Source organism: Pan troglodytes, chromosome 22 (assembly GCF_028858775.2).
Source record: "Pan troglodytes isolate AG18354 chromosome 22, NHGRI_mPanTro3-v2.0_pri, whole genome shotgun sequence".
NCBI classification, from domain to species: domain Eukaryota; kingdom Metazoa; phylum Chordata; class Mammalia; order Primates; family Hominidae; genus Pan; species Pan troglodytes.
Window position 1 is genome coordinate 22,438,923 of NC_072420.2, and position 12,007 is coordinate 22,450,929.

Sequence of the window (12,007 nt, forward strand, 5' to 3'; positions counted from 1 at the left end):
TCTTTCATATATATGTGAAAGAATATAGCATAGGCAAAAGTATCTTTCCACTTCTGCTTATGCTATATTCTTTTCTCCTTTTTCCCCTGTATGTGTTTCTCTAACCACCAGTGTTTATTTCCTCTGTACATTTGAAACCTTTCATGATGTAAAGGGCCTTCCTGATTTTGAAAATGACTATTTTTGGTACACCAACATGACATATGGCTACATTCTTCAGCCACTTCAGATGGTGCTATGCAAGAGTCACATCCCTCATACCACACTGGCCCAGTACCAAGTTGTTAATTGCATTGACATGCTAATCTTGTGCCAGTGAATATCGCTGCCTTGCTACTGTATTGATATTTACAAAGCATATCCTGTATAGACATTTAGTTTCTGTTTTATTATAGACCGGCATTATCAATATTTTCTTGCTTGATACCACAAATACATTTTTTAATGTGGCTTTCAGTATCGCATGTATTGCCTGTAGCAAGTATTGCATTCAACACTGATAATTCTGAGTAAAATTCACACTGAGATCATCAGGCAAGCAATTAGTGGCAATTGCTTTCTGTTATGGAAAACAACAAATCTTACCCTCAGTTTATAGTTAAATTACACTATTAAAATACACTACATGCAGATGCCACATTGTGGACAGAGTGTGACTGCAAGTCAGCTATTAATGTTTCCATTAGGATGTATGAATTTCTTATTGGATTGAGTTTATTTGTAACTATATTTTCCTTAAACCTCTCCATGAAATAGTATAATGCTAAATAAGTTATATTTTACATACCTTAACAGTTGTAAATAAATTTAAAGATAAAGATATAGATGTATGAATTTCCTGTTGGATTGAGTTTATTTGTAATTATATTTTCCTTAATCCTCTCCAAGAAATAGTATAATGCTAAATAAATTATTTTACATACCTTAAGGGTTATAAATAAAGATATAGACGTAAACTTAGTTTTTGACTTTGAATATCAAGAAATTTGGCTTCTCTTGTAGTTGTTCCTTTAATCAGTTGTGTGTTCTTAGATTCTTCATGTCCCTGGCTTTTTCAATTTAGTTGAACTGTTGAATTAAAATTTATTTGACTATTTAATTTCCAGTCAATTCAATGTACAGTTTAAAAAACACTGTATAAGCCATTAGGTAAATAATTGTGACTGAGATACATTCTGACCCCCAAATGGACATCATTTGGTGTAGAAACGATCAAATAGATGCTTCCATTGCCTAATGACCATGATGAGGGAAAGCACAGAATGCTGTGGGTTCCCCATTTAGGGCACCTCATCTAGAACTGAAGAGTGTGGAAAGGCTGTGTTTAGAAAGTGAGGTGCTTACTTTTGAACTCAGTCAGTTGAAGGGAAGGGCAGGTATATGCCGAGCTAATGGAAAGCCATAGGCAAATGTATCTGTGTAATATTTAGCACACCTAAGTACAAAGATGTACCACCATTTATGGGATGTTAAGTTGTTTTCAGTTTTTGTTATTAAAATAATAGTGCATTAAAAGTCCTTTAAATAAACTTTTATAATATTTATAATTATTTTCTCTGGATACATACTGGATTGCAGAATCAAGATTATAAAACTGTTTTATCTTCCTGAGAATTGTTTCAATTATATTCCCTTTAATAATAGATGATAGGATTCACAGCACCAAAATGTTTCAAACCCTGAAAATTATAATTTTATTTCTGTATTTGATTGGGCATATAATAGACGTTGGTTAAAATAGCCCTATATTGATATCTGAGCCCTAAAACTTATTGTGGGAATGAGCTTGGCATCTCTTAACTCAGATCCCTTTTCCATAGAACAGAGATTATTCCTTCCTTACAAGGTTATTAAAAATATTAAATATAATAAAGTATATAAACAACTTACCTTCATATAGAAATGATTCAGTAAGCATTTCAGACTTGTATGTGAGATTGTCATTAAAAAATTCATTAAAGTAAAATAGGACAAGGACTTTTAAATGATTACTTCTGCATTTGTACTACAGATAAGTTACATATCTGATATTTATATAATTAGTAGATATAACAAAACTGGATATTGCTTTTTTAAGTAGTTTGCAGTAATAAAATATTTAAAAGTTAAATGACTTAAATTGATAATTTTTGATGTGATATTAAGTTCTAAGTAGTTAATATTAGTAACAATAATCAGCATAAATATGAGCAAAATTTTAGCTACAGCTTACTTGAGAATTATGCTTTCATGTAAAAATAATTATAAAATCTTCTCAAATAATTATGCAGGCAGGAAATTGAGAGGTTACAATATTTGGCATTTGATTTAGATCATAGTCCTGGGGTGGAGGAAGAGTGAAAACAACGTTTGTATGTTTTCACATTTAGATTTTTAAATAAAATTATACATTGTTTTCTCTTAACTTTTGTGACAGACATCTAGAATACAGACCTGAAAAAATTGATAGGGAGTCGTAAGAATAGGAACTGGTTACTTTTCAAATTAATTATTGTTGATTAATTTATGACATCTGTGGTTTAGTAAAAATGGGAAATATGGATACTTTAGGGAAAAAATGTTTAGTTATGTTGTTGCCATTCCAACTTAGATTTCATACCTGAGTCTTCAAAATAATTTATAGAAAAAGTGACTATGACTTAAACGAAATAAAAAGTGAGGAAAGAACCATTTATTAGATTTTATCCTAAACTCTCACTTTATAGTTTGTTCCAGAAATAGTTTCTACACAAGTAGAAACTTGTGTATATAGTCAATATATATTTTTTGTCAGATTAGTAAGAGCAAATTTAACTCTGGTTGTCTTATATTTTAATAATTGGTAATTTATGAGTGTATGTTAATCCTATTAAATTATGTGATAAAAGTATTCAAATGACATATATTTTCGTGAGTTCTGATGCACTATGTTAAATACACAAAATTACGCTGGGAGCGGTGGCTCACACCTGTAATTCCAGCACTTTGGGAGTCTGAGGCGGGCAGATCTCGAGGTCAGGAGATCGAGAATCACGAGTTCAGGAGATCGAGACCATCCTGGCTAACACGGTGAAACCCCGTCTCTACTAAAAATACAAAAGATTAGCCTGGCTTGGTGGCGGGCACCTGTAGTTCCAGCTACTCAGAAGGCTGAAGCAGGAGAATGGCATCAACCCGGGAGGCGGAGCTTGCAGTGAGCGGAGATTGCACCACTGCACTCCAGCCTGGGCGACAGGGCGAGACTCCGTCTCAAAAACAAACAAACAAAAAATACACGAAATTAGAATTATGTGGCTTCTTTTTATACAGTAGAAATTACTAATGCTTATACTACTTAAATGATTATTTAACTTAAAGAAAATGCCTATAATTATTTTATTATATTGTATTACAGATGCCCCCAAGTTTATATCAAACCAAACAATTTATTACTCTTGGGAAGGAAATCCTATCAATATAAGTTGTGATGTGAAATCGAATCCACCAGCAACAATTCACTGGAGAAGAGATAAATTAGTCTTACCTGCTAAAAACACGACCAATTTAAAGACTTATAGTACAGGAAGAAAGATGATATTAGAGGTAAGTCCACATGTATACATCAATAAATTGTATTATTTTAACAACTATCTACTATTTCAGAATATATTTAAATATCTTCATATGCATATATATATATATATATATAATAAGAGAGAGAAATCATGGTGTATATATTTTACAGTTATTTACTTAAAGGTCCATGGCTCATTAATGATGAGTGTATGAATGTCTATTCACTTACATAGCAATGTGGCTATATAGCAAAGACCATTATTTTTATAAATGCACTTTTAGGAATAAAAACAATTATATGGCCAGGCGCAGTGGCTCACTCCTGTAATCCCAGCACTTTGGGAGGCTGAGGAGGGCAGATCACAAGGACAGGAGACTGAGACCATCCTGGCCAACATGGTGAAACCCTGTCTCTACTAAAAATACAAAAATTAGCTGGGTGTGGTGGCATGTGCCTATAGCCCCAGCTACTCAGGAGGCTGAGACAGGAGAATCACTTGAACTTGGGAGGTGGAGGTTGCAGTGAGCCAAGATCACGCCACTGCACTCCAGCCTGGTGATAGAGCAAGACTCCATCTTAAAAAAAAAAAAAAAAAAAAAAAAAAAAATATATATATATATATATATATATATACACACACACATATATATATATACACACATATATATATATGGAAAAATCTAGGAAGAAAAAATTGGTAATGTAATAGTTATTGAGGGATAAAAATTTTTCCATATTATATATATATATATGGAAAAATCTAGGAAGAAAAAATTGGTAATAGTTATTGAGGGCTAAAAATTTGTCTTCAATGTTGATGCTTTCATTGATTCCATGTGGTATAGCTTTTTTTCTTTTCAGTCTGGCAGGTATAAATGCTATCTGTTGGCTAGATTTTTACAATTCTAGTGTAAATTCCAAAATAAATGAAATTTACTTGTTCAGTATCTTTTGTTTTATTACTAAAAATAAGATTTTGTATAATTATTTTTATATTGCCAAGTAATTGGCCTTTAAATACTGTCTGAATAAAGTGCCTCTTATTTATTAATTGGAGTGTGAGTATGTGTGTATCAATTTCCGAAACATAAAAAAATCTATGAAAATGATCATCACCCTTTCCAAATTATGATGCGGTTAGGAAAATTGGGAATCTTTTTCACACAGCCTTATTTGCTGAAAGGTTGCTACATTTTATTCACTAATTCAGTTTGCATAAGCTAAAATGAAATGCACGTTTTAGAATACCGTCTAATATCCATACTGCCTTAACTTAAAATATCCTCATTGATGCCATTTAGACTTAAAAAAAAATTCGTTTGATAGGAGGATTTAGCCATCATGTCTGCAAATACTTGCATAGCTGACTGGTTGGTAATTAAACCGCTATGTCTAAATCAATTTCAATATAAATAAGTTTCTTTGGAAATATTTTAGAAGAATTAGCTATTTGTGACTTGACAGGGATGTCAATTTCATAAAAACATCTGGACAGTTTTAATCTAAATTTTATGTGTTTTACCTTAGTGAAAAGCTCAGGTTAGATTTAACTTGTTTTGTGTAGTGTGTAGTCTCCTTGAATACTTTAATAAAATACTATAGACAGGATGCTTGAAATCACAGAAATTTGTTCTGAGTTCTGGAGGATAGAGGTTCAATATCATGGTGCCTGCCAGGTTGCTTTCTATAGAGGACTCTTCCCTGGACTTGTACTTGGCCGCCTTCTTGCTGTGTCCTCACATGCCCTTTCCTCTGTGCGCACACAGAGTTCTGGTGTCTTCCTTTTCTTGTAAGGATACCAGTCCTGTTGGATTAGGTCCCACTCTTATTACCTCGTTTAACCTTAATTACCTTCTTAAAGATCCTATCTCCAAATTCATTCACACTGGAATTTAGGGTTTCAGTATATGAATGGGCAGAGTGAGGAGGCGGGCAGTTCAGTCCATAGCAAGTAGATTGAATTTCATGAGTAAATGACAGACTAATGTGTAATTTCTGCTTTACTTCATCTTGACATTTTTTAGTTCCTCAGCCAACTCATAATTCTCTATATTTAATATGAAGGGACATTTTATACATACAACATAGTATATAGTGTATGCTATTTAAACTTCTGCCTAAAGACATCCCTCTGCACTCCAAAATAAAATTTTAAAAAACCCACAGTTTTTGCTTACTTGACACACAGCCAGGTGATCTGTTGGCTAAACCACTGACTTTAAACAGACATGTTTATGTGTATACTCTCACAAATTAAATTTAAATTCTGAATGAAAAATATAAATGTGTGATTAACACAACTTGAAAACATAGCATAACAAAATAACAATAACATAAAGAGAAAGCAACAATGAGCATTACTAATATTTAATTATTAGTATATACAGTTGCTTGAGACAGTTACTTTTGTTTAGTAATTATTGTAAAAGTCATATATGTGCTAATTCTTTAGAATATAAAAGGAAATATAGGAAAAGTTTACACTTAACAAATTGTCAGTAATAAATTTATTGAATTGTTTTAAAGATTTTTTCTTTAAGTATATATATTCAAACTTTTAAAATGGTGTGTTTTAAAACATAACCAAATATTCAATAAATTATTTAAGTTACTGCCAATAAATGCCTCTGTAATCTGTAAAGGTCAAGGTCATCAAAACTTTATTTTTTTAACTGACCACATCCTGAGGAAATTACAAAACTTTTCAATATGTGGGCAAACATTGAAAGAAGGATTGGTTTTAATAGGTTTGTTAGAATAATATTGTACTTTGCATTGTCTGTATCTTTGTTTCATATCCTAAATAGGGGTGCTTGCTGTTGTGTCCATGACTTTCTTATCATGGAATACATAGAAGAAATAAATATTTTTAGGTTTAAGAAAAAGACTAGCAAGCTTCTTTATTAATATTATACACTTAGCTTATATTTAGATATTCAAAACTATATTTGTTAGTTCACTATACTCTGTCCAAACCTAATATCATTAATTAATATCAGCATTTTTAGCTGGATACAGATATACCTTGGAGATATTGCAGGTTTAGTTCCAAGAGCACCTCAATAAAGTAAATATCTCTATAAAGCCAGTCACACAAATTTTTGCTTTTTTCAGTGCATATAAAAGTTATGTTGGCTAAGTGTGCAAAAGCACGATGTATAAAAAAGGTCTACATAACATAACTGAAAAATAATTACTAAAATTTTCTGGGAATAATTTGAGATTTAAGCAAGTTGTAACATTTTTCATTGGTGAAGCGTTTTGTCGCGAGGTTGATGGCTGCTTACTGATCAGAATGTTGATGGCTGAAGGTTGGAGTGGCTGTGGCAGTTTATTAAAATAAGGCAACAGTGAAGCACTTTGTTAATTAACACTTCCTTTCCTGAAAGATCTCTGTGTAGCAGGTGATGCTATAAGGCTAACAGCATATAATACTGTTTGTTAGGCATTACCTATAGCAGAACATCTTTCAAAAATGAAGTAAATCCTCTCAAACCCTGTCACTGCTTTATCAACTAAGTTTATGTAATATTCTAAATCTTTGGTTATCATTTCAACATTTTTCAGGCATCTTCAGCAGGAGTAAATTCTACCACCAGAAACCACTTTATTTGCTCCTCCATGAAGAGCAATTTTCCCATCTGTTAGAGTTTTATCATCAGATTGCAGCAATTCATTCACTTCTTCAGGCTCCATTTCTAATTCTAGCTCTCTATTTCCACCGCATCTACAGTTACTTCCTTCACTGAAGTCTTGAACCCCTCAAAGTCATCCATGAGGGTTGGAATCAACTTCTTCCAAATTCTTATTAATGTTGATATTTTCACTTTCTCCCATGAGTCACAAATATTCTTAATGGCGTCAGCATGGTGAATCCTTTTCAGAAGATTTTCAGTTGACTTTTCCCAGATCCGTCAGAGTAATCACTGTTTTATGGCAGCTGAAGCCTTAAATATTGTATTTCTGTTTTTTGTTGTGTTTTTTTTGAGACGGAGTCTCGCTCTGTCGCCCAGGCTGGAGTGCAGCGGCACGATCTCCACTCACTGCAAGCTCCGCCTCCCGGGTTCACGCCACTCTCCTGCCTCAGCCTGCCGAGTAGCTGGGATTACAGGTGCCTGCCACCACGCCCGGCTATTTTTTTGTATTTTTAGTTGAGACGGAGTTTCACGGTGTTAACCAGGATGGTCTCCATCTCCTGACCTCGTGATCCGCCTGCCTCGGCCTCTCAAAGTGCTGGGATTACAGGCGTGAGCCACCGCGCCCGGCCACAAATTGTATTTCTTAAGTACTGGGACTTGAAAGTTGAAATCACTCCTTGATCCACAGGCTTCAGAATGGATGTTGGGTTAGCCAGCATGAAAACAACATTAATATCTTTGTATATGTCTATCAGAGCTCTTGGGTGACTAGGTACATTGTCAATGAGCACGACTAGTTTGAAGGGAATCTTTTTTTTTTTTTTTTTTCTCAGCACTATATCTCAACAGTGGGCTTAAAATATTCAATAAACCAGGCTGTAAACAGATGTTCTGTCAACCAGACTTAGTTTTCCCATGGATAGAACACAGGGTCGATTTAGCATAATTCTTAAAGACCCTAGGATTTTCATAATGATAAATGAACAATGGCTTGAACTTAAGTCACTAGCTGTATTGGCCCCTAACAGGAGATTCAACAGGTCCTTGGAAGTTTGAACCCTGCCCTTTACATCTCCTCTCTAGCTATGAAAGTCTAGATGGCATCTTCTTGCAATAGAAAACTGTTTCATCTACTTTAAATTCTATTTTTTAGTGTAGTCAATTCCATCAATGATCTTAGCTTGATCTTCTTTTTTTTTTTTCTTTTTTTTTTTTTTGAGACAGGGTCTTGCTCTGTCGCCCAGGCTGGAGTGGAGTGGCGCGATCTCGGCTCAGTGCAAGCTCTGCCTCCCGGGTTCACACCATTCGCCTGCCTCGGCCTCTGGAGTAGCTGGGACTACAGGCGCCCGCCACCACGCCCGGCTAATTTTTTGTACTTTTAGTAGAGACGGGGTTTCACCGTGTTAGCCAGGATGATCTCGATCTCCTGACCTCGTGATCTGCCCGCCTCGGCCTCCCAAAGTGGTGGGATTACAGGCGTGAGCCACCTGGCCCGGCCCTTAGCTTGATCTTCTGGATAACATGCTGCAGCTTCTACACCAGCACTTGCTGCTCCACCTTGTATTTTTATGTTATAAAGATGGCTTCTTCCCTTAAGCCTCATGAACTAACCCCTGCCAGCTTCAAACTCTTCTTCTGCACCTTCCTCACCTCTGTCAGCCTTCATTGAATTGAGGCGTGTTAGATCTTTGCTCTGACTTGGGCTTTGGCTTAAGGGAGTATTGTGGTTGGCTTTGTCTTCTATCCAGGCCAACAAAATATTTCTCCATAACATGAGTAAGGCTGTTTAGCTTTCTTATCATTTGTGAGTCCACTAGCGTAGTACTTTAGATTTTTTTCAGGAACTCTCTCTTCACATTTACCACTTGGCTGTTTGTTGCAATAGGCTTCTGTTTTAGCCTATCTTGGTTTTGTCATGCCTTCCTCACTAAGCTTCATCATGTTTAGCTTTCGATTTAATGTGGGAGATGTGTGACTCTTCCTTTAACAAGAACACCTAGAGACCATTGTAGGATTATGATTTCGCCTAATTTTAATATTATTATGTCTCACAGAATAAGGAAGCCAAAGAGGGAGAGAGATGAGGGTACGGCCAGTCGGTGGAGCAATCAGAACACACATTTATCAATTAAGTTCACTGTCTTAGGGGCACAGTTTGTGGTTCTCCAAAACAGTTACAATAGTACCATCGAAGATTACTGATCACAGATCACCATAGCAAATTTAGTAATAATGCAAAGTTTAAAATATTGAGAGAATTACCGAAAAGTCAGAGAGACAGGACATGGGCAACTGTTGTTGAAAAAATGGTGCTGTTAGATTGCTTAATGCAGGATTGCTACAAACCTTCAATTTGTGAAAAAAAAAAAGAAAAGAAAAAAGAAAAAAAACACTATCTTGCAAGCATGGCAAAGTAAGACACAATAAAACAGGTATGCCTATATTTAAATATGAAGAAATAGTTTTATCAGTAGATGTTTCTAGTAGATGTTTATCAGTGGATGTTTATCAGTAGATGTTTCTTGATTAATATTTTCAATGCTTTGCACATTTTAAACATTTAAATATTTTTACTTAATGGTCTATAATATACCCTCGTTATATTATCTTATATTTTCATAAAATTATATAACATTTCATTGTGCTGGGTTTAAGTGTAAAACCACTATTGGACTTTAGTTTTATATTGCTTTCCTAGAATACATCAAATAAGCTTCAGGGTACATGATTTGGCCAGATTATATCTAGAGCATGTGTGTGGATGTGTGTGTGTGTGTGTCTTAATCTATGCCGTGATGGGTGTTTTCTTTATTTATTAAGCATACAACATGATAATAGGTTGCTTATTTAAGATGAACTTTTATCTGTTGATAGCTGAACTCCCAGGAACAACAACAAAAAAATGAATTGAGCTTTTAAGAAATTGTTCCAATGAAAATGGCTCTATTTAAATTATTAATCTTAAGGAGCTGTGTAATAGTCACATTTCTTTGTTGTGGCTATCCTGTCTTGGCATTATATTAATTCAGTAAACACATTCTTCGCTGTTGAATTTGCAAATAACTTTCTCATATGCATGTAGAATAAGAATTTTTTTGTTAAATCTCTTTCTCATTAGAACAATTAGTTTAGAGTTAAATTAGCCTTGCTTATTAAAAGCTCCACATAAGGAAAATGAATATTTTAATCACTTAGCAGTAATTATGTAAGAGCTGTTACAAATTCTAAGCTTATTCCTATGATCTGTTTCTAGATGGACAGCTGACTAGAAAACGAATGACACAGCTTTTCTGTACTCTTTCAGAATTATCATCTTCAATGGACCTCAAAATTGCACTCTTAGTTAATAGCCTCCCATTACCACAAAATCATTTTTCCCTCTTTTGGGATAGAGTTGAAATTAACAGCAACTCTTGTAGGCATATTCTCTCTTAATAATAGTTACAGAGATTGAAAATTATATCTATTACTATCATCAAATCTCTTATCTAAATTGATACTTCAGAATTTCTGTACATTGGAATTACAGGGTTTGTCTCAGTGTTCACCAATAGAATCCCCGAAGGTTAACTTAATTATGGATTTCAAATGTATAAGGATAGAGGTCAGCTATTTTCTACCTAGAGTGAAAAAGAATGGTAGGAATTGAACAGAAATGGAAGCAAGATACTGTTATTAGATAGCGAGAAAAAGTGCCTGTCTATGAGTATTGTTGCAAAGAGGAACATTTTATTGCACAGTATGTTCCTGGAAAGATTTCATTAAGAATGATCCTTCCTCCTTCGTTAGTATTATATGTTCAATAAACTCAAAACAGGGAGAGAAATATCACATATCTGGAGACTTTGTTGAACATTAAAGCAAACTGATCTGAGGCCAAAACATAAAAAACAGTTAACAATGCTTTTATTACAAGCTTCCTGTTTTCAAGTTTACACCTACATTGATTGCAAACTATAGATATATATATATATATACGTATACATAAATATATACACATATATATTTCAAACTGTGTACTACTTTCTGAGCTTTACATATATGTAGATATAATGGTTATGCTATTTAATAGATACATCGAAGTGGTGCCATTTGTTTACTTAATGAATTAATAGATAAATTCTGATTTGCCTAGTCCTGTGGATATTATGGGCTCATGGATACATCATAAAAGGATTTGTATTATTTAGTAATGCTTACTTAATAAAGAAAATTAAAAATATATGGTAAGGAGTTGTTGGGTAAAAAATGAAATGTGTGAAAGTGGTAGTCATACTGGGGTTTATTATAAAACTTCTATGATGTTTTAGAATTGTAACATTTGTTATTATAATTATTTCAGATTGCACCCACATCTGACAATGACTTTGGACGCTATAATTGCACAGCCACTAATCATATAGGAACAAGATTTCAAGAATATATTCTTGCTTTGGCTGGTAAGTATAGCACAATAATTTTTGAGATCGCACACAATATTTCTGAAAGCAAATGAAAATTTAAGTTGATAAAGTGGTCTCATTTACATGTGGGATTTAAAACAATGGATCTCTTGGAGATATCAGGTAGACTGTGGTTACCAGAGGCTTGGTAGTATATTGGGAAGGAGGGAATAAGAGGGGTTACTCAGGGAGCATAAAACTACAGTTGATTACAAAGAATAAGATATGCTGTTCAGTAGTACGGTAGGGCTATAATAGTTCACAATAAGTTATTGCATATTTCAAAGTAGAAGAATATATTTGGAATGCTCCAAGCACAAAGAAATGACAATTGTATGAAAGAACAGACATGCCAGTTACTCAGATTTGATCATTATATATTGTCTGCTTAT

The 12,007-nt window shown here is 34.0% G+C and overlaps 1 protein-coding gene across 5 annotated transcripts in view; it reads left to right on the forward strand.

Annotated features, from left to right (window-relative positions):
- The window catches only part of NCAM2 (neural cell adhesion molecule 2), a 548,173-nt gene that overhangs the window by 410,933 nt on the left and 125,233 nt on the right, over positions 1-12,007 (forward strand). For all 5 annotated transcript variants that reach the window (XM_009446220.5, XM_054675113.2, XM_531397.8 and 2 more), the window contains 2 exons: positions 3,374-3,561; positions 11,516-11,612. In XM_009446220.5, the coding sequence (XP_009444495.3) occupies positions 3,374-3,561; positions 11,516-11,612 (285 nt within the window). The remainder of the gene's footprint in view (positions 1-3,373; positions 3,562-11,515; positions 11,613-12,007) is intronic.